Raw genomic sequence first — 26,733 nt, 5'->3', positions numbered from 1 at the left:
GACACGCCTGACAAGTAAATAGTTTTTAACAAAGAGGAGGTCTCCCAGGCATGGACGGTCGGAAGGACGCGAAGGATTACGTGAACAAGCATTGGCGCTCGTATACAGTTGCAGCTGGAAGCGGGAAAGTGCTCCCATGAGCGGATTATCCGTGCCAGGGTTTGTGCGCGGGGGAGTCCGGCTTTGCAAAGGCGTATGCGCTGACGACAAGGCGACCATGGGAACAGGCGCCCAGCTGCGAGGTCATTCCAGTGGCGCCTCCCAAGGAACCTACCGCTTGAGTCAGTACTCACTAAGGACAGACAACACGAAAACAACAACAACTCTCGGAGTGTCCCCGTCTTTCACGGTTGCAGCTGGAAACGCGGCACCTGCCAACAGGATTAGGTCAATACCCGACCAAGGCTTGTTAAGCATCTCTTCCTGCGTTCGTGCGTGCCGGTGTTATGTTTTGGCTGCTCGTCGCCACCTTGGCCCAAGGACGCCTTCCCGAACAAGGGGGCCCCTTGTTCGGGAATGCCACTTTATCTGCCGGCGTCTTATTCATTTCTGCGCTCAAACTTTCGTGATGGGCAAAATGAGCACTATATAATTTGGAAAGCAGTTAGTAATTTGAGTAGAAGTTACCTGAAAAAAGTAGTTAAATTAAACTACTAATTACCCAAATAAAGTTGTAATTGAAAGTTACCAAAATACTCGAAAAAGTAGTTAAACTACAGTAGTTTGAGTAGAGTAGTTGAACTACGTCCAAGTCTGGTACATGTGTCCCTCAGTTCCGAAGCGACCGAAATACGTGGGACCTTTCCCTCTCGATAATTATAGATTACCTCTTTGAGCTGCACACGTCTGTTTTCCATCTTCTCGGGCGTGGTTGGCAGGACGAGTGACGTTGCGCTTCCCCGCAGGTGGCGCTGGTGTCCATGCTGAAGATGGTGGGGGTGAAACCGGACGGCATGGTGGGTCACTCGTTGGGCGAGATCGGCTGCGGCTTTGCCGACGGGGGCTTCACGGCCGAGCAGACGGTGCTGTGCGCCTACTGGAGCGGGCGCTGCATCGAGCTGGGCAACATGCCCAAGGGGGCCATGGCTGCCGTCGGTCAGTCTTCTCTGCGCGGGTCGTTGTCTCCAGGTTGTCCAGTCTGGACATGGGCTCTCTATGTGTCGTCGAGGCTGCTGGAAACTCCCTTAAGTCTAATTACACTGATATCTCGTTAGTAATGTGCAAATAGTGGATTTTGAGTTCGAAGCCAATTTGAAGCAAAAAGTGGTTTTGGCCGATTATTTTCTAGTAGAATGTCGAATAGTTTCTCCGAGCCTTTCACTACCGTGCACCATGCCTAAACGAAAAATCAGGGGAACCCTTGAGGGTTGTTTTCATCCTTCCACTTGTCCACTACTAAGCTTAGTTAATATTAGTATAGCTATATTTATGTATAGTGACATATGTAAAAAAAAACACAATTGTTGCAGCTATCCTAATCGAGGAGGTTTGTAAGTCTGCCTTCTACTTGCCAAATAGTGTTTCTTCAATAAAAAATTTAACAAAAAATATCAAAGACGTTTGGGGCTCAAACCCACGCTTTGAAGGTGGTTGAACAGCGAGGCTATGATATTAAACGATTGGCCACTGCACTATAGACCCTTTTTATGGCAAACGCCACCAGCTGGTGCTTCAGTCTTTGATGTCCCAGAAAACTCTCCGTTTATAAAAAAGAATAAACACAGCCCACTTTAATACTGCTGCTTGAAATGTAGATGAAACGTCTAACCACCAATTCACCAGGTGAACGCCAAACGAAGGACGGAGTGCGAGATTTATTAAATTGTTTCGAGTATAGTACTTGTAAACCAACTTGCCTCCTTCAACATGTAATATTATACAGCCGAAGGCACTCTTTAAATCTCTAACTTTGTTTTCCGTATAGCATTTATGCTTTCTAGCACTGGTGACATGCGCAAGCTCGACAGGCTTGCAAAGGCGGTTCGATCGGACGTCGCTTGCGACGCAAGCGGCAGTTCACGTTCGTAAACAGCAAAAGGGCTATACTAAATGATTCACGAAAGAAAAAAAAATTTCGGCAACGACACTTAACACTACTTACGTGCGGAAATTCGAAAGCATTACAGTCGCTTTGGTGAAATGTTTTTGATTAATGTTTTCGACATGCATTAAAGGTTTTTGTGCTGATTCGGTGTGTGTCGCGCGGGAGGCAGCGCGCTCATTGTATACACTAATAAAGAGGCGCCACCCCCTCCCCATTGTCTGCGCCGTCACGTGCCCGATGACACACAGACGAGGCACACCTTTAATCATCCAAAATCCTGGAGCCGTCATGGCGTTGGGGAAGCGAGCTGGCCTCGCACCCCGGAGGCCCGGGTTCGATTCCCAGCCAGACCAAAATGTAAATAATTTTCTTTTCAAACCTTTTAATTTACTTTGTTTACGCGAACCTGCATGAGAAATTCGACGTTAATCTGAGCATTTATTTACCTGTTTTCACTCTTTTCGGCGGGGGCCATTTTCGGAAACAATCGCTGGGTCACGCCGCCAACGATGCCGGGTTTTCGCGTATTGGTGCATATAATCCTTTCGCAATAAAAGTAAATGCACTCACCAAAACTTTTTATATGTGAACGGCTAGTGACGTCACTCCCCACTCGCAAGCTGCCGTTGCCACGGCAGCTTAAGCAACATCAATGTTTACCGCGAAACGTATGCGGTGAGCGCTACGTGTTTCGCACTGTTGTCAGGGGCGCCTTATCATCAATTATCTGGTTCTGATGCTTGTTTCGTGCTTCTGCTCTATTGAAACGAATGATGTGGTCTATGTTGTATGCGTGATCTGCACTTTTCGCTTCAATCACTGAAATTTTTTTGTTCTCGTTAGGACGGTGAAACGATAACATACCATAAATGCGACGTGTGAGTAATATAAGCTTGGCTGTAACAAGCACGAATGAGGAGCTTCGGTTATCAAGACATAGCTGCCTATATTTTTCTCTCTCATAATCGTGGCGAAATAGCCCCGTGGAGTGCGCTTATCACCGAGCACCTGTGCACTGCGGAGATGCAATGGGTATTGCTTCCCTGCAGTGCACTCTTGCTCGGTGTGAAGCGCACTCAACGGAGGTTAAGTCGCCGCGATCAACACTTCGAAAAATATTAATATCACAGCTCATATCGAATCGAATGTCGAATAGTGTATTATTTGAAACTACTATTAGAAATTTCAAATATTTGCGCAGCACTGCTCGTTAGTAGTTACTATGGACGCCTCCGTTCCCTCAAAAAGCGTTCATAATCTGAGTGGTTCATAATAACGAGACAAAAATGCATATATTTATCCAGTTCTTCCCCGAGAATGTTGTCTATGTTTAGGAACCTTAGTTTTCAGATAAAACCCAATAATTCCCAATACTTGCACCCCAAACACGCTGCATAAAAAGCACGTTGCATCTAATTTGTTTTTCCGAATTCGAAAAATGAATTTTAATATTTTTACATTTGTTGACCTAGGATTGTGAAGCTCCAAATTGAACAGTGCTTAAGCGTGGCTAGTTGATCGCATTTATTTTTGTATTTCGCGTCATCTTTCTCGTGTCGGTTCATTTAATTCTAATCCTTCGCAAAATAGTTTAATCAAGTCATTAACTGAACTTGCTGGAAACGTGCACGACAGCAGCAAAACAGAAGCTTCAAGTTATATTTAAAAAAAAAAAGTTATTATGTCAAGGCAATTCCAGTGAGAGATTCACTCGAGCCACGTTTAAGAACCCAAGAAATCACACGAAAGCGGAGCCCTTCTGATGCCATCAATTCCTTAACGTTGAGCTACAGCAGACTGGCGGCGATGTTCGGTGAAGGCGATAGGAAAGTACTCGGGAGCTGTTTTGTCAATGTTAACCGAGAGCACCGCCATGTCAGTGAAAACGGGCTTGCAGTAAAATGGATTGCACAAAAATGACTAAAAGATGGTACTGCTCTATTGCAATGCAACGTCTCTGAAAAAGACGCATTTTGGCAATTGGAAGAAATTCAAACGGTAGTAGCCGCTAGAAGTGAGCTGCCCTAACACTAGTATTGACTTCGTGGTCCATAGGCGGTAGGCTATTGCGGGCTACCCCCGACTACCGAATGCCGCGCTGACGTTGTTGTGCCTTGCAAACGGAAGTTGTGATGTTCAGGCAACGTTGTCAATAAACATTGTGTATCCTCAACCAACCAATGATCGTAATCTCTGCGAAGCCGTACTGGGCATGGCCAGCGATCTCTTGCCCTAACCGGAGGGACCTTTATCCGGCATCCCCTAGGCCTGACCTGGGACCAGGCGAAGCAACGTTGCCCTAACGGAGTGATCCCGGCCTGCCACAACGCGGAGGACTCCGTGACGGTGTCAGGCCCAGCCGAGGCGGTGGCGGAGCTGGTGGCACAGCTCAAGGCGGAGAATGTGTTTGCCCGAGAGGTGAACAGCCTGAACATGGCCTTCCACAGCCGCTGCATGCTGCCCATTGGGCCGGCCCTGCAGGAGGTCCTCGAGAAGGTGGGGCCCGCTCTCCTGTGCTCACTCCAACGCACACCCACCGCCGTACCCGTGTCATCCGGTTGCCTGGTTTCATTCGTTTGTCTCGCGGTATCCCCACTTTTTGGAAAGTGGAAATCTAGGCAACTTCCGTTTCAGTTTTTTCCTTCGCTATCCCAGAACGGCGAATCTCTTCCGTTCGACTCCGCGCTCCATAGAAACACACAGAGATCTATAAATTAGGAATCAATTCTGAATCCGAAGATTGGGAAAATGAGGAAGTTGTGGTTCGCGGTTCTGAATGATCTAAAACTTCCTCCTTAAAAGGTAACTGCAAATCAGAAAAAAAGATTTTTTAAACAGTTTAAGTGGGACAAGCATGTCACAAAAAAAGGTTTCCGCGAAAAAAAAATATTTTACAGCAATATTTATTGCGCGAGATTGATTTTAGTTTGCGGCAATTTCGTCCGTTTTACATCGCGTGCCACAAAGTTGGTATTATACGTCATGGAGTGACGTGCGATAGCAACTCTTCTCATTGGCTAAGAGATTGTTTTACAGCTTAGATCTTGGTTGTTAAACCTTTGTGATATGTTGTAATTTCCTTTTGAGTAGCATATTTTTACGTTTAAAGAGTAACTCATGTAATGAGTTATTATTATCGTTTACAAAGGGTTTACAAGACGGTCACTTTTGTTTGGATTCATACCAGAACAAACAAAAATTTCGCCATTCTTTCAATGGCCGCTGCTATCTGTGCTTCCGCCTGTCTCTCCTACCTCGACTAGTCGTTTCGCCGAAGAGATCAGTGTTTCCTGTTGACCCAGGAGCTTGAGTGAGATTTCCTGAAGTGAAGTAGTGTGTGTTTAGCAGCTGCCGCAGATGTTAGTGATAGGAAGCGACGCGGGGTTTTGGCTTTCATAGCGCGATTAGTTACTTTAGTTTTCTTCAGGTGTTCCCTCTGCTTTCGTTGCGAGTTCTCTTTGCTTTGTGAGCGTGCTTTCTTTTTACTTGCGAATACAAATGCTTACTTTTTGGAGATGTTAGCTTCTGTAAAGTGGCGCCGTTGCTCTGTAAAGTGCTGGTAGATTAGTGATCGTGAGAGCGAGTCTTCCGGTAGCCATGCCGCCCCAAAAGATGACGAGCTGAATGCTATTTGCTTTGAGGCGATTGGGCGTTCGCGTAGTGACAAATGTGTCCAGGCATGTTCTCACCATTTCGTTCCGGAGGTCTTCGAGATTCGCACCGGGTGCACCGAACGTCCACGACTGAGACAGGGGCGGTCCTGTCGCTTTTCCTATCGAGCGCGCCGAAGGCTCGGGAGGCTCAGGCGGTGCGCCGTCTTCGTTGCTGGCAGTCGTCCTCCGCGGCGTATCTTCGTATGGCCGAAGACCCAGTTCGTCGCAGTGGCCAAGAAGCTGACGCTTCAATTCAGGGTTCATTTTGCGCGTAGTTCCCACAGAACACAGAAGCTGCAAAAGGCTGTGGTGGCTGTGATAGTACACAAGACTCACCAAAAGTAGAGACGCTGCGTACGTCGTTCAACACCTCAGCCAAGTCAATCCAAGAGCAAATCCAAGAGTGAGGGGCGGGGCGTATTTCTCCTCCGCGCGGGGTGAAAGTGCGGGAGTTTCAAATAGGAAAAGGTTGTGACTCCTCCTAAATTAATCCTGTGGCGTAAATGTTGCCCATTTCTTTTTCACGGAAACATTTTGTGACATGCTTGTCCCAATTGGGTTGTTTAAAAAACCTTTTTTTTTTTGCAGTTACCCTTTAACGCCGAGTGGCCGATTAAAAGTGTGCCCTCAAGTTGCGAGGTCGAGGTAACATTTTGCATCATAAAGTGTCTCGAAACAAACAGCGCCAGAAAATATTCCTCGGTTAGAGACGCAAGGTCATCAATTAACGCCGTTCCACTAAATAAGTGTGTAATTGACAAGCGAGTATATTTTATGAAACGCTGCGCTGAATTAACCTGAGAGTGGGGTAGAAGAGAAACATCAAAACCTAGAGGGAACAGAAAAAAAAAACAGGATGATCGTGTCCACATTTTCTACATATATATTTTCGTTCTACCACGTTACTTGCACTGAAATTTGCATCCAGCGTGCAGAAAGAACCCTGGCATAAGATGCGCACCGGTGAAAAAGTTCGGCTGTCAAGGGGTTAACCTGCAACAGGCTATTCATTATTTCTCACGTGAGTTGAAACGTGGTGGCACCGGTGTGCAAATGACCCTCTAACACTTCCGCAGTATTCAACTAAATTAACAATTTGCAGTGTTTACGAAAGAAATTTATGCCTTGTCTCGACAAACTGGTCACTTAGAGCACTTGCAGATGGAATTCACCCTGACGGCGAAAGAATTTCGCTTAAGACTAAGGAAATATGCCCGAATCGGCGGTGTGCCGGGGCTATCGAATAGACGGTGCCACCGAGTTTGTTGCCACAAAAAAGGAGCGAATTGACTTGCCCGCTTTTCGACCCTGCGACGTTCCGCCCCCCGGAGCGCCCGCTTGAACCGCCGCAAGCGGGCGGTCGTCGCCTCGAAGTTGACGGTGTCCGCCCCCTCTTAGGTGGTCCCCGAGGCCCGCCCTCGTACGGAACGCTGGATCAGTTCGTCAATGCCACAGAGCCGCTGGGGGGAGCCGCTGGCCCGGAAGTGCTCGGCGGCCTACCACGTGAACAACCTGATCTCGCCCGTCCTCTTTCGGGAGGCCCTGGAGCACGTGCCGAAAAATGCCATCATGGTCGAGATTGCGCCACACTGCCTGCTCCAGGCCATCCTGCGACGGGCCCTGGGACCGGAGGTGGGTTTCTTTTTTTAATCTGCTAGACGTCTGCCTGACTTTCTTTGTACCCAAGTATTGTGTTCGCTAGGTATTGAACACCCGAAACATTGAAAGAGAATATTTAACAACAAACCTGTGTGTGTGGTGTCCACTTTCATTCCCTAAGATGTCTCGGTTGCTTGAGATGTCGAAAGTTCACCGGTTCACCTGCACATTCTTTGTTATTTCTATAAATGTATTCCTATCAATAGAAACATTAATACATTAACATAGATAGAGATGTGAATCTGTGAATTCACAATGATAGAAACGTTTTTGCACAGGAGCACACAGAAAAGAAATAACATTTAAGGCTAGCTCACTCACCTTCGACTGGTTGCGACCGAGTGCATGGAGACCTCTTGCGACAAGAGAACACGCTGGCACTCTGGCAGCATCTACTGCGTGACTCTGGAGCTGCATTTTACTAGAGCCAAAGTATTGCAGTATTTTCGTGATGAAATGTACATACTGCCGTGTATTGTGTGCGTGTTCGCCACGGATAGCGAACACAACCTTTGGCTCAGGCAACGGTGGGCTGATGATAACCGGAGACGCCGGAGGGGGAGAGCGGTACATCACAATAGCGGCGAGGATGGGATCCATGCAATAAAGACGGATATAAACAAATGAGCGGCATCGAAACAAAGGAGACAGCGGTTACGTGAGTGACGCCCATTCTTAAACCTGGAGAATGCCTCGCATCGGGAAAATTGAAGAGTTCGGTCAGAAATCGGAATCATAGTCTTCGTACGTCAAAAGGATCTAAGTGCTCTTCTCTGCAATCGACATTCCGGAATCATAGTGAGCCGATGTTCTTCTCTCTGTCGTCGGACGAGAAATGTACGGACTAATACGGAACTTGGTGGCACCTGCTATACCAAGCACCAAGACGTACGTACAGATCGTTCAACTAGTGCAGAGCCACATCGACCCGACGCCAAATAAAACGGTTGAACGCTACAAATTCCATCACCGGAAGCAGCTGGAATCCGAAACTATTGCAGAATACGTAGCTGCGCTCAAACAGCTTTCACTGCAATGCAACTTTGATGTTTCCCTTAACGACCGACTTCGACACAAGCTCATTAACGGCATTAAGGGCGGAAACTTTCTCGAAAAGCTGCTGGCTCAACAGACGCTGACATTCGAGGCACCGGTGGATCTTGCTACTTCGATGGAGGTAGCCATGAATGATGCGAAGGAAATAAGGAGCGAGACCGAGACCCAACACGATAGCAATCGTTTGGCGCAGGGGCGGAAATACAAGACGTCGCTTTCGAAAAAGGGAAACGAGAGAAGAGGGAAATCTCGCACAAGCGAGATTTCCCACAAGCGAGATTTCCCATGTCACAGTTGCGGCAAAGCCGATCACGACCCTGAAAACTGCTTTGCAAGGAACACGACTTGTAAAATATGCGAAAGAACAGGATAGGTCTAAATGGTCTGCCGTGACAAAAAACGAAGTCTACAAGACAAAAGAAGAAAGGACAAGCCAAGCTCCACCAACCATGTCACTACACAGAACTCGGGAGACGAAACTCTCTTTCATTTCATCGGCTCAAGCTATCCAAAACCCATCAGAGTAACTGTGGACATTTGCAACAAATCTCTTCAGACAGAGATTGACACAGGCTCACTCGTGGTTGGGATCAATCTGGGGACGTTTCAAGAAATTCTTCAAGACCTCCAGTTGAAACCTTCGGGAATAACGCTGAAGCCGTACACTGGCAAGCCCATCGTTCCAGAGGCAATGGTTCAAATCGAGTTACGGTACAACGGGCTAGTCAAGCGTCATGAAATCTAAGTGGTGAAGAATGGGGAACCTCCGATACTGGGACGGGCATAGCTTCAGGATTTTGAAGTGAACTCAAAGGAAGTGCACAACATGCGTGCAGAAACCTTAACTCTCGCAAGTGTGAGACAGAAACAGAGTTCCATCTTTGAAGGTCAGGGAGAACTGAAGGACTACGCCGTGAAACTCTGCGTGAATGATGATGTTCAACCAAAGTTTCTCAGACCAAGGTCAGTTTCATGCGCTCTCCGACATAAGATCGAGGAGGAGTTGGATCGTCTTGAGAAAGAGCCCATAATCACTCCTGGGATGAAGAGTGAGCTGGAAACTCCAATCGTTCCAGTGACGAAGGCAAAGGGACAAATGCGCATATGCCGGGATTGCAAGGTCGCACTCAACCCAGCCTTCAAGCGAGATAGGTACCCACTACCAAAGACTGAAGATATCTTTCTGAAGATTTCCAATGGGGGGAGAAGTTCACCAAGCTGAATTGCAAACAAGCTTACTTCCAGATCCCCTTAGCGGAATAATCAAGGGATCGCACTGTGATCAATACACACAAAGGGCTCTATCAGGTGATCAGAGTGCCATTTGGAATAACCCCAGCATCAGCTATCTTCCAACGCGTCATCGAAGAACTCGTTGGGAACTTGCAGTGCACAGGTGCATTTCAGGATGACATTGTGGTAACTGGCAAAAACGATCAACATCACCTGCGGAACCTGGACATCGTACCGCAAAAACTCAAAGAAAGTGGTGTTCGCTTCGGAAAGAAAAACTGCTGCTTCATGCAGGACTCCATCGAGTACCTAGGACATGTCGTAGACAAACAAGGGATCCACCCAAATTTTAAGAAGGTGGAAGCGATCCTACAAGCGAAGACGCCAAAAGATAAAAAATAACTCAGAGTATTTCTGGGACTGCTGAACTACTACGTAAAGTTCTTCACCAACACCGCCGACATCCTACATCGGCTATATGAACTGTTGCGAAAAGATAAAAGGAGGAAATGGTCGAGATCATGCCAAAAAGCCTTCAATGAAGCAAAGAAGCAACTCACCAAGAGTCTGCTAGTGCACTATGACGCTGCACTTCCTCTGAAACTGCACTGTGACGTATTGACTCATAGCATGGGTGCAGTACTTCAACACGTAGTACCCAACAAGCAACGAAGGCCGATCGTCTTCATGTCAAGAACGCGCTCCAAAAGTGAGCAAAACTACTCTCCGATTGACAAAGGAGGCGTAAAGAAATTTCACCAGTATTTGTTTGGAGGCCACTTCAGGCTGTGGACGGACCACAAACCCCTGGTATCGATTTCCAATCCCGGTAAGGGAATCCCAGGCATGGTTGCAGCAAGAATGCAGCGATGGGCAATCATCTTGTCAGGGTATGACATCGACACAAAGTGCGTTTCAAGCGATAAGAACGTAGTCGCAGACACGCTGTCGAGACTCCCAATGACTGACAAGTTCGCTACAAAATCAGAAACTACAAAACTGGACAAAATCAAATGTCTCCATCTAGAAAATTTCCAAACACTCCCACTGACACATAAGCATATCAGCAGATACACGAAAGGGCGCATGTTGTCTACCGTTTTAAGATTCACCGTTGATGGATGGCCGGAACAAGTGAATTCCGATGACCTCAAGCCTTACTTCCGTCGCAGAAAGGAACTAACCGTGGAGCTTGACGGCTTAATGTGGGGAGCACGCGTCGTCGTACCTTCGAGGTACCGAAAACAAGTCTTGAACGATTTGCATCAAGGTTATGCGGGAATGACAAAGATGAAGGGACTGGCACGAACCTACATGTAGTGGCCGCTTTTGGACTATGAAATCGAAACGATGGTCGGAAGTTGTCGACCGTGCCAGGAAGTGAGCAAAGAGGCACCCAAAGTTCCCATACACCCGTGGGAATACCCAAAAAAGAAATTGCAACACCTGCACACAGACTGCATGCAGACTGCATGCCCCAAAACTTTTCTTGAGTGCATTGTTGAAATGTTACACATGGTTTGCCTTTTATTGCAATTAAGTGGCGACGTGGAACATAATCCCGGACCGACCGTCCAAAAGATGTTGGCGCAAGGTCTTGAAAATAAGACCCAGATGACGAGGGAGCTATCAGCTATAAAAGAAAACCAAAAACATGCAGAGAATCAGGTTCAGCAGTTAAACGAAAAGTTGGCTGCCGAAGATGCGAAAATGTCTGTTTTGCAAACGACTGCAAAACAGTTTCCCACCCATCAGCACAAGATATCCTTACTTAAAAACCTAGTCGAAAAAATGGATGACAGAATTGATGATCTTGAAAACAGGAGTCGACGCAACAACATTATCGTTTACGGCGTTGCCGATGCAGCCGACGAGACGGCAGAATCCCTTCAGACTCAAATCGTGAGTGGCATTTTTGGTGAAAAGCTCGGGGTGTCTATTACAAGTACGGAAAGATTGCACTATATTGGTAAACGAACGGCTGATAGACCAAGGCCTCTTATAGTGAAACGTTTCCATTTTTTTGAGAAAACGTTCATTTTTAAGAATTGCCGAAAACTGAAGGGCTGGACAATCTCTGTCTCTGAGGATTTTTTAGAGAAAAGTACGCAGTATTTGTAAGAAGCTGTGGAACAGTGTTGCCGAAAACCGCACGAGGCGCGATAAAGTCAATCTAGTGTACGATAAGTTCGAAATAAACAACACGTTTTATGTCTGGGATTTTGAAAGGCAAACGAGGGTTCCAATGAATCAGCGGTTTTCAGAACTGACAGTCAAAGCGAAAGCCTGATGCTGCCATAAAACTTATTAACCTAAATGCAAGAAGCATCAAAAACAGGGATGGGTAAAATACATGGAAATATGTATCGAAATACAAATACAAAATACTTCGTCAAAAATGTATTTAATTATAAATCTAATTACATTTCCAAAAAAGCATTAAAGTACAAGATACAAATACAACCAAGTGTATTTGGTCTCCCTCCAAATACTTTTCGAAATACATTCCTCAAAATTTGCGTCAGCGACTTCAGGGCACCTGCAACGGGTTTCTGGGTACCTCATTTTAATTTTGCATCGCACACTCAGGAGTTAGTGTGCGAGGTTCTAGTAACGCAATATAATTATAATCACAAAAAAAATGTAATCAGCTTGGACGTAATAGGTGAAAAAAGTACAAAGCTTCAAGCAGCTCTTTTTATCGATTACATTTTGGTATAGACCAACAAAGAACCGAGAAGACCAAGACACGCAGCACTAGCTAGAAAATGTTTTATTGTTGCAACTCGCACCAGTTACGAAAATCTGGACGACCCGCGCATTTAGAATGTTCCAGGCAAAAAAAAAATATGGATGGAGATCAGACTGGAAAGCATCACAAGTTGTCACAGGCACTTATTTAGCCAGTCTGCCTGTGCAGGTCGATTTCGTCACTATTCTTGCCCTGGACTAGCACCGTAATCACAGTCACTAAACGCTTGTGCTTGATTGAGAGACACTGCATTCGGTGCAAAACGTAGTTTTCTTCCTACTCTGGACAATGACAATAAATTTGAGGGATGTATTTTCGCCTACAAAATTGTATTTAATTACAATTGTATTTGAAATACCCATGTTTTAGTATTTAAATACACACATCAAATACATTACCCAATTTTAATTAAATACAAATGCAAAATACACAAAGTATTTGAAATACGTATTTTAAATACTTGTATTTGAAATACTGCCCATCCCTGATCAAAAATAAAACTGTCGACATAGAGCATGTATTTATATCAGATAAACCACATATCATGATTATTACAGAAACGTGGCTAACTAATAACATAATGAATTCGGAAGTAGTTCCACCCGAACATAAAATGATATGGAAAGACTGAGATACACGGGGCGGGGCTGTGGCAATAATCTTAAAGGAGGATATACGTTTTCGTAACATGCCTGATATGGACGGGTTGGAAATCTTGTGGGTTCGTATTAGTATTTATTCTACTTCCCTTATCGTTGGTACTTTTTATCGTCCACCTGGTAACGACAATTCCTTTGAGGACGTTAATCAGTATTTCTTAACAAACGTACACTCAAGTTCAAGTATTATCTTAGCTGGAGATTTCAATCTCCCTAATATCCAGTGGGAGAGCACACAGTCATCCTGCAGTATCTCACAGGCGTTGATTGAGTTAACACTAGTCCATGATCTCGTTCACATAGTAAACGCACACAGGAGAGTGTCGGATAGAAGAGATTCGATTATTGACTTAGTTTTTCTTTCTCAGAATTTGGTGGAAAGAGTGAAGGATGTTGATATTTTTGGGGGCATTTCGTAGCATAAAGTGGTAAATCTTACTTAATCAGCTACAAAAAGTGTTAAAGAAGAACGACAAAACAGAGTACTATGACTTTTCTAGAGCAGACGATACTGGCCTTATTGATTCCATATTGAACAGCTGAGACATGTAGCCAAGGGTAAAGAGAGAATATCTCCGAATCAAGACGATAGCTTCAGGTGCGCAAGAACATCGAAAAAGTCTGCCCCTTCCCGCGACATCAGTCAGCGAAACGGTTCACCGTCTCCGATTTTCAGTGACGACTTTGCAACTACGATTTAGGACAGTCAGAACAATCGTGCAACACCGGAGGCAGGCACTTCAAGCTCGCCAGCCACACCGCCTGAATGCACACGTGACCAAGGCAAGGAGGGCATCCCTCTTCTTCTCAGAAAATCAACACGGACGCGCCAACCACCTACGCGACTGGGCCTGTGAGAACGTGAAGCTTTTTTAATTGGGAGATATTGCCGTGACCAACGCGCCTGGTGCGAATTCACAATTGGCCCTCTCATCCCCCCTTTCATCTACTTTTAAAACGCCTACACACACACACATCTATTGCGTGCGTGTTTGCCACGCATAGCCAACAGGACCTTTGTCCCTGGCAACGGCGGAAGCTGATGCAACCGGAGACGCCAGAGGTGGAAAGCGAGCCACGGAGAAGAATGTGATGCCTGGAAAAGAGCAGACTGGGCGCGGTCGCAGACCAAACCAGACCTAACAGTTGAATAAATATGTCCTGCATTATTCTAAATTTACCGGTACATCACACATACTATCCAAGATATGGACATTTATAACGTTGTCAAAGGTGTTTCAGTCACACTCAAAAGAATAGTGTAAAACCAGAAATGTTGAGTGTTTTATGGCTGCCCTATAGATGGTGCCAGTGTGCTGTCTCGTCGCGAGAGATCCTAAGAGGGCGTAACACACTCGATCGTGGGCTGTCCCAAGTGTTCCAAACAGCCTTTACCCAATTCACGTCCCGCGTTTTTTTTTTTGTTTTTTTTCTGGCAGGGTACGGTTGCACTTGATTCGTCCCGAGCCAGAAAGTACCGGTAGTGGTATTTCCAGAATAAAGACATAGCAACGATGGCGCACGATTGTGGTGGCAGAGTGGTCATCCTGACCGCGCGTGTGTTCCGTAGGCGACCTGTCTGGGGCTGATGAAGCGGGACGTGCCGGACGTGCCGGCCTTCTTCCTGACCTCGCTGGGCAAGCTGCACGCCTACGGGGTGCCCCTGCAGCTGGAGGCCCTGTTCCCCCGGGTGCCGTGGCCCGTGCCCAGGGGTACGCCCAATGTGGCCCACCTGGTCAGCTGGGACCACTCGCAGTCCTGGTCGGTGGTCACCTACAGCGACTTCTCCACCTCGTCACAGGTGAGTGTGGCTGCAGTGCCCGCGGAGAAAGGCCGGTCTATGTACTTCCGTCTGGTTGCAACCAAGCGCGTTGTGCAGCCTCGTGCTTCCATGCCGTTATCGAAACGTTTATGTGAAAATTAAAGGGGCTTCTGTTTCGCTTGACTTTATAAGCTGTCTATTTAACCTGGAAAATCTGGTATTGTTAAAGAATATTGAAGCATCTGGCAAACCCTGAGAACTGTCTGGGAATTCATCCAAGAATTGGTTAATTCGGAAACAATAGCCGACAAAGACGGCGCAGCGACACGCAACAAAGCGGGACGGTGAGGCTTGTGGTGGCACGGATGACCTTCACGCCTTGCGACAGTTTCCCGAGGTAACACTGTGCTGCTTCAGCCACCACCCTACTCTCCGAAATAAATAGGAACAGTCCGAACATCCGCCGAAACTCCATCTACTGCACATTCGTATTGATCGGGGAGTTTTATCGAAATATTCGACAAAAACCCGGTAACGTCACACAATTTGAGAGAATCAATATTGTATACACCCTGTCCTAGTCATAAAATGATGGTTAGGGGAGGACAGACAAGGAAAGACGTAGAAAGGAATGAAGAGTTATATGTGCGAGGGGAGGCTCGCTGCCTGCACGAAGCCAAGCGGCAAGTCAAAAATGTGTTTCTGGTGGTCGGGCGGCTTTGTTGGGCGAGGGCGTGTCCAGTCTGCGTAGCTAGTGGGTCGGTATCTCGGCGGAAATTTATTAGGGTGCGCGGTTCTGTCTGTGGAGAGCTCGAGGCAGAAGATGCGAGGGCACGTCGAAAGCACTCTCCCTTGGGTGCAGAATTTTCCTACGGCGAACTAGGCCGGTAAGATAGGGCCGTCCACACCGGCGTTAAGGCGGTTTGCTGTAGCGAAAGAACTGGTAGACCTGGCTCCAGGTTTACCTTCTATGAGGTAGACCTGGAACTCCATTTACTACAGTTGATTTATATTAACAACAATTTCATAAATATTGATAAATGCGTTAGTGTAAAATTGTTCGCGGACAACTTCGTAACGTATACTCTTGTCAAAAATTCTTCCTGTCAGACTATATTGAATGAAAACCTTGGTGAACTTGCGGACTGGTGCGATTTTCCGAAAATGAAAATTAACTTCCCTAAAACCGTCTTAATGACACTGACTACAAAAAAGCCTCTTTCCTACATTTACCATATTGGCACTCAGTGCATTCAAGAAGTTTCCTCAGTGAAACATTTAGGTGTAACAATTAAAAACAACCTCAAATGGGACCAGCACATCAACAACATATGTGCCAAAACGTTCAGAAAGCTATGCTTTTTTCAAAGAAAACTCAAAGGGTGTCACTCGGCTGTGAAACTTGTAGCTTATCGTTCTCTAGTTCCCCAAGCTCTAGAGTACGCCTTTATTGTGTGGGACCCGTATTTTGTGAAAGACATTGCGGAGGTGGAGTGTATCCAACGTCTCGCTGCAAGATTCATCCTATCAGACTACCGCACTTCATCATCAGTACCCAACTTCTTAAAGCAGCCTGTGCTCGAACCGCTCCACGTTCGCCGACAAATCCCTAGGCTGAAGTTTCTTTACTTACATTATAACAATTCACCTGGTCTATCAAGTGACACTTATCTTCCTCCTGTGCCACAAAAATCAGTTAGACTAAATCACTCCCAAGTCATATGCCCATACTATGCTAGAACTAACCTTTTTCAGAAGTCATATTTTCCTAACACAATTGAACAATAGAACTGCTTGCCGTCATTGCTTGTGGAATGTACTGATGTCAACCAATTCGAACATATATTGAATAAACTCCTTTTGTAACCCTCCCCTGCTTGGGCAGCGCCGCTGCCTGCAGTGTACGAAAATAAACAGAATAAATAAGTTAAAAGGTTTTGTAATATCTGAGTGATCTAATGTATGTACAGGTGGTCACATGTATGACAAGTGGTCACATGTAATAGTATCAAAAGTATTTAAAGCCCAGAGTGAAAAAAGTGATGTGCATGAAAAATTAGAAACTATGCTCAAATTGTAAGTATGCCAAGACTACCCGACGGAATTCACCAGTCTGTCCTTTCGTAAGCGGTCCCAAGGCTGCACTACGTACTCGGTCCCTTCGAAATGAATGCGTCGCCTTCCGACCGGTCGCGATACGGCAGCCGTTTTTTTTTCTTTATTTGTTTGGGGATCTTTTTCGCGTAGGGGGGCAGAGATAAAGGCATGGTGCCTGACGGAGCTTCTGCCGCTCCTTAAAGTTCAGCAACACAATATATACGGTCTACGAGATAAGAAAGAACTATTGAACAAATATAAGGCAACTATGGAACAAATATGAAATAACTCTGGAACAACTGTGGAAGAAATAAAAAGCAACACTAGACATACAGAACATCAGTCACGCCAATGTTACGAGATATACCAAAATGCACAAAATCTTTGCGATCACACTCTCAAGACATTACTTTAAAAAAAAAGTACAATCTGTCAACAAAAAAAAAAAAGAAACAAATTGAACAGTTTACGAAAAGGACATTAGTTCAAATAAACTATATGGTGGACACATCCTAAACCGGAGAGCACATACAATTGAATATGCAATGTCGTTTAACAACAGCATTTTTCTGCAATGTTTTATGAAAGTATATAATGCTTGATCAAAGTGTATGCCTATATCTGTTCTGTTTAAAGTTCTAGTTATCTGATAGGTGAAGGCTTGCCGACTGTAGTTCGTCCTTATGGCTGGCATCTTTCGCTTTGAATCTCGTAATGTGTATGGATTCAAACTATTTATTGGTGCGGTGTCAAGTTTGTTTACCTGTATCCATTGGAGGAGTTTGAAATAATATATCTGGTCTGCCTTCAGCATATTATATTTGATAAATAGTGGCCGTGTGCGTAGATCCCTTCTATCCGTTTATAATTTTCGCATATACGTAAAATCTTCTTCTGCAGTAGGATTAACTTATTGCAGTTTGTACCAGCCGTTGTACCCGAGACCATAATGCCATAGCTCATTTTGGAAAAAAAAAGTGAGTAGTGCAAGATCTGTTTAAGCCTAGTAGGCAATAAATGTTTTTATTTTAAAAATACACCCAGTCACTCGAGATAAGTCAGATTGATATGTGTTGTCCATGAAAGGTCCTCACCGAACCATAAACCCCAAAACTTTTTGTTTGTCATTTGCTCCAGTACTATGCCTTCAAATATTATGTGGACAGTGCTGTCATCTCGTTTATTTACCGGCTTACAAATTACATACTTTGTTTTATTTGTATTTAAATATAAGCGATTCAGTTCTAACCATTTTGATAGTTTTGACAGATATTCATTAGCTAGTGTCTCTATACCTTTTTTTGTTGCAGCAGAAAAAAAAACTCTGATAGTGTCGCGTAGATTTCGCTCGCGGGTTGAAAGTGATTTCGTCCTTTCCGTCTCACAGGACTCCGATGAAATGGAGGTTTTTGACCTGGAGGCCGGGGAGAACGACGGCTACCTGGCGGGGCACCAGGTCGACGGGCGGGTGCTGTTCCCGACCACGGGATACATGGTGTTGGCCTGGATGTTCCTGGCCAAGCGGTCGGGCAAGCCATACACCCAGTTGCCCGTAGTATTTGAGAACGTCACCCTGCACAGGGCCACCATCCTTCCCAAGAGCGGTACGTCCACGCCGCGATACAACGCCGCAATGCATCGCCGCTTTCGGCTAGAAATCTCCGACGAAATATGTGCCGGTTACATTCGTAAGCTTTTGTCCTACGCGCGGATGCCGCGAAGAGTGTTGGAACGGAGCAGTGATGTAAAATCAACTTTCCTTTCCGCGTGTTCCGTCAAATTCGTCGCTGCAGGATCAAACCATAGCACTTCCGGGCCTGTCCTGAATTACTTGGTCACTTAAGAACTTTATTTTCACTGGCGTATTATTTCACAAACCTGAAAAAAGAGTGGAGTTCAGTAATTCTTTTCAGGCCCCAAGTTTCGTGATTTAAAGTGATATGCTATATATTTGTAAGAAGGGACTCCTATCTTCGTGCAATTAATTTTTTGCTATAATTACAAGTTGCAAGATTTGCGAACCTTTGGTGCTCGTGGAAATTTGGTTGCTTACAATATTCTGTCCTGTATGACTCGGCCCATTCTATTTCGCACGTCGCATGGTTAATTCCAGTGTTGGAAAAAGTAATGTTCCCGTTCTTCTTTCATTGCAATTCTCTTTAGCTGAGGAGACACATCACAGCCAATGCTGCGACACAATCCACCAGATAGTCCTATAGGGGGTATTCACCAGCCGCCATAGCTTTCTGCGCGACTGCTGAGCGCGTGCTGACGGCGAGATTCTATAGTTCTGCAACGTGCACTCCGCACCATTAAGGTTCCCGGTCTTAGCAGACTATTAATGTGAGCTCGTTCTTGTGGTAATATTGTCACAAATGGCCAGGCGAGGAAACAAAGAATAACTGGGGAAACTGAAACGTTAAATGGGGGCGAACTTGTGCCCAAAAATAAAAAGGAAACAAAAGATAACAGCAGAGCGTCGCGGGCGTGGAAGTCGGCGAAAGAGCAGAATCGAACGCTGGGGCGAAAACTGGCCCGGGCTTCCCACGCGGAGCCCCTTTTGTACCCGCTTGGGCTTCTGGAACATGCGGCGTAGAAGGTTCGGTGTGTAGAACATTCTAACCTCGACAGCCAAGACGGTTCTCAATTTTACCAGAACATCACATTGCAGCCTCATCAAAAATGTGTGGACGCTGCCAGGAATCGAACCCTGGCCTTCTGCGTAGAAGGCAAGCGCGATAACCGTTAGGCCACGGGCGCGCTGCCTACTTGGTCAGCTGCGACCGCGGCAATATTCACGTTGATGTGTTTTAATAAAACCACGAGAGGGGGAAGCTAGTTGGAGCGCGTGTGTGTGACTGAGCTCGCCGGTGTCGGTCGCTTTGTTCCGTCTCCCTCCTTGTGGTCAAACAGAATTATCACGGACATGATATCAGGACATGGGGTAGTGACGGCTACGACATTAGAAAGGGCCGGCGACAAGCGACGTTCAGAGCGAGCTGAAAAAGAGGTGTCCGATAGAGCAGAGGGTATACGAATTGGTTACCATTGTTCGTTGTAGGCAAACATGGCGAAGCGCGAGCTACGGTCCAACAAGCCAACCCTCGGTTTCCAGCCACCAACGGCGTTTGACTTCCGACGCCCAGAGGAGTGGACAGCCTGGTAGAACCGCTTCGTCAGGAACAGCAGAGTCTCATGTCTAGTCGAAGACGAAGTGCCAGCCCAAGTGGACGCTCTAATTTACTGTCTGGGTGGAGATACGCAGGACATACTCGCTGCAGCAGCGCTGTTAGAAGAGGACAAGGCGGACTTCGACAAGGTGATCGAAGTGTTACAAAATCATCGCATCGGGAAGAGCAACGTCATCCATGAACGAGCCAGGTTTCACCAACGCAAGCAAGAACCCGGCGAAACAGTCGAAGCTTTCGTAACTGCCTTACACAAAGTGGTCTTCCATTGCGGCTAAGGCGCATTAAAAAACGAACTAGAGCGCGACCACCTGGTGGTTGGCTTGCAAGATGCGAAGCACTCAGAGGCGTGGCAGAGTGATCCAGCACTCACCCTCGAGACGGCGGTCCAAAAGGCAAGACAAAAAGAAGCCGTACGAAGACAACAGGCTGACCTGCATCAGGAAAACGCAGCAAAATTGTCTGTCGACGCCCTCCGGAAAGCGTCCAAGAAAGGCCGCTTCAGTTCCGGAGACCCAACAAACAAGAAGGCGAGATGGAAGAGCCCACCGCACGGTTCCGGGAGGTACGGCGGACAAGGACTGCACAAAAAGAGCAACTGTCCAGCTTTCACGTCCAAATTTTATTCATTTGGCAAAAGAGGCCACTGGCAAAAAATGTTCTACGAGAAAACTCCACGGGAAGTCACCACAGACCAGAAGAAACCTTTGCCTGGAAGAGGGTCACTGGATGCACTCACGGAGGGCAGCAATGCATCAGCATAAAGAAAAGAGCTCAGCGACTATGAAAAATTTAGCATTTTCAAGATCGATACAAGGGCAGATGTAAATGCATCGCCGCTGGGAACCGTGACGGATGTGAGTGCAGTGCGCCCCAGAGCAGTGAAAGCCTACGGTGCCGGTGGACGGCCACTGAAGGTGTTAGGAAAGGTTCAATCCACCCTCAGCTGTGGAAAGAACACCGCTTGAGAGGAGATGTACGTTATCAAAGGGCTAGAACAACCTCTGCTAGGTCTTCGGGCAAGCACGGATCTCAAGATTGTACAGCTGCTGCAGGTGGACACCGCAGACGCAGACGCAAAGTACAAAGTAAAATATCCGGAAATGTTCAGCGGACTCTAGAAAATGAAAGGCGACTACACCATCAAACACGAGGTAGGTGCAAGCCCAGTGTCAGTAAACACATCACGCAAAGTGCCCTTGGCGCTGTTGAACAAGGTCAAGGCCCAGCGAAAGGAGGTAGAGGAATACGGCATTATTAAGAAAGTGGTCGAGCCGACCCCTTGGGGCTCAGCTGTGGTGGTGATCCCCAGATCATGTGGGGAAGTCAGGATTTCTTTTGACTTAACAAACCTGAACAAGTCCATCGAAAAGGGGAAGCTTGTCCTACCATCGGTAAAAGAAACTCTGGGGCACTTAGCTGGAGCAAGGTTTTTTTTAAAGCTGGACTCCAAAGCAGGATTTTGACAAGTGAAATTGGCTGAGAAGTCGCAGCTGCTCAGAACTTGGTTCTGTTTCCAAAGGCTTCCCTTCGGCATCTCCTCAGCGCCTGAGGACTTTCAAAGACGTGTGAGTCAAGTTGGCACGTTGACACGCACTCGGCGGCAGCAGCGGTAGCGAGTGGTCTGCACGCAGCTAATTTTCTGCTGCTTTACGTCTTTCAGGCAATACCTTGTGAACTGCATTGCCAACTCGACCGACACACGCACGGAACAAGTGTGCTGATTTATCGTAACAAGCAGCACAAAGAAAGCCGGACTTCAACAATTGGACGCATCCAAGCGCGTGGAAGGGACGTCGCCGCGACGTCACTTCCATTTTCACTTCCAAAAAGTCGTGACGCCCCAAGACATCTTCACACGCACTCGGCGGCAGCAGCGGTAGCAAGTGATCTGCACGCAGCCAAATTTCTGCTGCTTCACATCTTTTAGGTTGGTGGAACTACTTGTTTTTCCGTAAACCTTTCGAACGTTTCCTATCGCTGCTGCCACTGCTTCCACTGCTGTTACGGTTTGTAAATTTTTAATACCATCGCTCGTGCAAAAGAAGGGTTGGAGAAAGGGCGAACAATGTCGGAGGAAGATGATGTGTGGTTGACTTGTAAAATAGCCCTTATCGGGTGAAACGTGCATTATTTGCTCAGGGTGCAGCTTCGGTTATCACCAGGGGAAATTTTATTTATTTATTTATTTATGCAATACTCACAGCGCCAATTCAGGCATTACAGTGTGTGGGGGGGGTATATACATACAAAAAACATACAATGTCAGTCAGGCCTCTGCTGCACGGCAGATGAATCATTCGAACAACACACGCACCTTATAAACCATTGAAGTAAATAGAAACTCCTAAACAATACATATAAACATAGCTTTTAAACCACGCAAGGGAATGCAAGTTAATATAAAGAAATCAAGCTAGATGTAATCTAACAGAGAAAAAAAGTCATCATTTGATAATACACCAACCACAGACTGAGGCAATCGATTCCACTCATAGATAGTTCTCGGAAAAAATGACACCCAAAATACCTCCTAAATGCTCAGAAATAGTATAAGCTGCACTGAACAAAATGACTGCAGAGACGAGAGAATCATGGCAGTGTCGAAAGTGTCGAACTGCAAAGAAAAACAAAAACAAAAGGCACTGCCTAGTTCGAAAAAGCCTGACGAAGCGGTAAAACCGAATGGCACAGATGAAAATATAACTGTACGCCCTTCTTCTTCAAAGCAACCGTGGATAGGATCGAGCAGTCTGTGCAGCACATGTCCGATAAGTACGATGAAGAACTTGCAGAAATAAAAAAAAAACAAAATAAAGATATCAGAGAGCTGAAGGAACGCGTGGAAAAGATCGAAAACAGTAGGACACAAACGGTAATAGAAGGACTGAGGCAACAAGTAAATTATCTACAGAAGTACAGTCGGAGGCAGAACCTCGAGGTGCATGGTATCCCATGCCTATCGAATGAAAACCTGTTGAACAGACTAAATAAGGTAGCAAAGCTGCTAGACGTTGCTGAGCTCACAGAGGGAGACATTGAGGCCATCCATAGACTCCCCGGGAAACCAGATAAGGTACCCCTAGTTCTTATCCGTTTTGCATCCAGAATGACTCGAGACCGCTGGTTCGAAAATAGGACGTGTCTTAAGCAGAACAATACTGATGTTGGGTTGATGGAAAACTTGACCGCTCAAACCAAAAGACTGCTCTGGCTTGCAAAAACCAAGGCCACCGAAATGCATTATCAGTTTACATGGCAAAAGGGTGGTAAGATTTTTGTTAGAAAGAAGTCAGGTGACCGACCTATGAGCATAAAAAATGACAGCGATCTATTTAATATCCTGGTGTTATGCTCCTCTGAAGTGTTTGGAATATAGAATTAGCCATGGCGCTTCAGGGCATGAAGGGTGCTTACTATGACGTGACGTCCTGCCGAAGCTGTATAAGTAAAAACTTTCCGAATTGTAACACTTAAACTGTTTCACCTAAATTCACGTAGTCTGCGTAATAAATTTGATGATGTCTGTCTATCTCTGGAATCGCTTTGTTGTACTTTTGATATCCCAGCTTTTACTGAAACACGGTATTCTGGCGAAAGAGATATTGTTCAATTTGATGGTTAGAAGTGTGAAGCGACTTGCCGCGATTCTCGTTGCAAGGGCAGTGTAGTGTAAAATGGCGCGCCGCTTACTATCGCAATTTACTTGCTTAAACGTTGATTTCGACTCTTTTTTACCAGGTGTGCAAGTATCATAATTGCTGTAGTTTATCGACCGCCATCTGGTACGTTAAATGTTTTTCTAAACTTTTTGGAAGAGTTACTAGAATACGTTACCTCAAGGAATCTGCAAATAGCATTAATAGGTGACGTAAATATTGATGTGTTAGGAAAAGATTCAATAAAAATTGATTTTTTAGAAATTGTTCAATTAAATGGATGCGAGAATATTATCAATATCCTAATTCGCATAGCCGAAAGTACGGAAACCTTGATCGATATCTGTATCACAAACTGCCGAAGCTCTGATGTTTTTGCTGGAGTACTAACTGTAGATCTGTGTGACCAATTGCCCTTGTTTGGTTTTCTTTCTAGAACAATTCAAATCACGATTCCTCCTCCAACAATATTAAAATATTGTCACGGGTGGTGACCAAAGGAACACTAAATAAACAGAAAGAAAGAAACGTTTAATGTGGCGAACTTGTGCCAAAAACTAAAAGGGTACAAAGATAATAACAGAGCGTCGCGGGCGTCGAAGTCGGCGTAGCAGCACAGTCGAACGCTGGGGCGAAACTGACTGCGGCTCGCCACGCGGAGCCCCTTATGTACATGCGTGGTCTTCTGGAATAATCGGCGAAGAAACTTCGACGCGTGGAACATTCGGGCCTGGAACAAGCAACATGATTCTCGAATTCTCCAGAACACTAAATTAGAGGAATAAACAAAAGACATGTCGCTCCAGGATTCGAACCCTAGCTTTTCGCGTGGGAGGCAGGCGCGATAACCATTAGGCCACGCGCGCGCTGCCTACTTGACGAGCGCGCGCGGCATTACTCCCCCCTTTAAAAAGCGCATCGCCCCGATGCAGCACAAAACAAAAAGCAAACAAAAGAACGGTAAACTAAAGAGTCATTTGGAATACGTAAGGTCCACTGTCCTATCGGGCGTAGTACGGCTTCATGCGCACGACGTGGACGACTTCTGGTCGTGGAGGGCGGCGTGATGAAGTCCGTGTTCCATCGGGCATCACCTCGTAGTTCAGATCACCGAGTCGACGAAGTACTTTGTAGGGTCCGAAGTAGCGCTTTAGGAGTTTCTCACTGAGACCACGGCGGCGGATCGGTGTCCACACCCACACCCTGTCTCCGGGCTGGAAGTGGACGTCCCGACGACGAAGGTTGTAGCGGCCAGCGTCGACACGTTGTTGGGCTTGAATACGGTGTCTGGCGAGCTGGCGGACTTCTTCTGCCTGTTGGGCAACCACCTGCGCGTCGTCGCTTCCGTCGAGAGCCGGTTCGTGGGGTAACATCGCGTCCAGCATTGTCGTTACCCTGCGCCCATGCACCAGTTGAAAGGGTGTCACTCCGGTGGTCTCTTGTACGGCCGTGTTGTAGGCAAAGGTGACGTACGGCAGCACCTCGTCCCATGTCTTGTGCTCCACGTCGACGTACATGGAAATCATGTCGGCGATGGTCTTGTTGAGTCTTTCCGTGAGCCCGTTGGTCTGCGGGTGGTACGCCGTGGTGCGACGATGGCAGGTGTGGCTGAGACGCAGGATTTCTTGGGTCAGCTGTGCCATGAACGATGACCCTCGGTCTGTGATCAGGACTTTGGGGGCGCCATGCCGGAGGACGATGGACTCGATGAAAAACTTGGCGACTTCCACAGCAGTCCCTGAAGGGAGGGCTTTCGTTTCGGCGTACCGCGTGAGATAATCTGTGGCGACGATTATCCAGCGGTTTCCCGATGTTGACGGCGGAAAGGGGCCAAGTAGGTCCATTCCGATCTGCTGGAACGGTGCGGTCGGGGGAGCAATCGGCTGCAGGAGACCGGCCGGTTTCGTTGGCGGTTTCTTACGTCGCTGGCACTCGTGGCACGATCGGGTGTAGAGGTGGACGGCTTTGGGGAGCTTTGGCCAGTAATACTTTTCACGAATACGGGCCAGTGTTCGGCTGTAACCGAGGTGTCCCGACGTCGGGTCGTCGTGACATGCTTGAAAGATCTCCTCCCGAAGGTCGGTCGGGATTACCAGCAACCACGGTGTGCTGTTGTCGCCGAAGTTCTCTTTGTAGAGTACACCTTGTCGAATGGCGAAGGTCGGCAATACTCGTGAGAAGACACGTGGCACGGTACCCCCACCCCCTTCCAGGTGCTCGATTAATGCGCGCAGCTCAGGATCGTCCCGTTGACGTCGTGCCATGTCGTCGGCGTTTACAGCTCCTAGGAAGCTCTCGTCGTCATTGTCGTCGCTGCAGCCGGAAGGGGTTTCGACGGGGGCTCTGGACAAGCAGTCGGCGTCGCTGTGCTTCCGGCCGGACTTGTAGACCACTGTCATGTTGAACTCTTGTAGTCGGAGGCTCCATCGAGCAAGACGTCCTGACGGGTCCTTCAGGTTAGCAAGCCAGCAGAGCGAATGGTGGTCCGTGACTACACGGAACGGGCTCCCGTACAAGTACGGGCGGAACTTCGTGATTGCCCAGACGACCGCAAGGCATTCTTTTTCAGTCGTGGAGTAATTTCGCTCCGCCTTGGACAATGTCCGACTTGCGTAGGCGATGACTCGCTCGGTGCCTTCTTGAACTTGAACCAGTACCGCGCCAAGTCCTGCGTTACTTGCGTCCGTGTGAATCTCGGTTTCCGCATCCTGGTCGAAATGTCCAAGAACAGGAGGCGTCTGCAGTCGTCGCTTCAGCTCGTCGAATGCCTGCTGCTGCTCCTCGGCCCATTCGAACTTCTCGGCGTCCTTCGTGAGGTTTGTGAGCGGTGCGGACATCCTTGCGAAATCTCGAACGAAGCGCCGATAGTAGGCACATAGCCCAAGGAACCTTCGCACGGCCTTCTTGTCTCTTGGCACTGGAAATGCTGCGACCGCGCGAGTCTTCTCTGGGTCTGGATGAATGCCTTCGT

General features: G+C 46.9%; 1 protein-coding gene across 1 annotated transcript in view; it reads left to right on the top strand.

The window, feature by feature from the left end:
* The window catches only part of LOC8041029 (fatty acid synthase-like), a 198,433-nt gene that overhangs the window by 64,254 nt on the left and 107,446 nt on the right, over positions 1-26,733 (top strand). Inside the window, 5 exon segments of the mRNA XM_040220578.3 lie at positions 906-1,095; positions 4,311-4,540; positions 7,096-7,329; positions 14,627-14,857; positions 18,303-18,519. Coding sequence (XP_040076512.1) covers positions 906-1,095; positions 4,311-4,540; positions 7,096-7,329; positions 14,627-14,857; positions 18,303-18,519 — 1,102 coding nt within the window.

This window comes from Ixodes scapularis, unplaced genomic scaffold (assembly GCF_016920785.2).
Source record: "Ixodes scapularis isolate PalLabHiFi unplaced genomic scaffold, ASM1692078v2 PGA_scaffold6__148_contigs__length_123643588, whole genome shotgun sequence".
In the NCBI taxonomy this organism is placed as follows: domain Eukaryota; kingdom Metazoa; phylum Arthropoda; class Arachnida; order Ixodida; family Ixodidae; genus Ixodes; species Ixodes scapularis.
The sequence above is the reverse complement of the archived record's forward strand: the minus strand, read 5'-3'. Positions and strand labels throughout refer to the sequence as shown.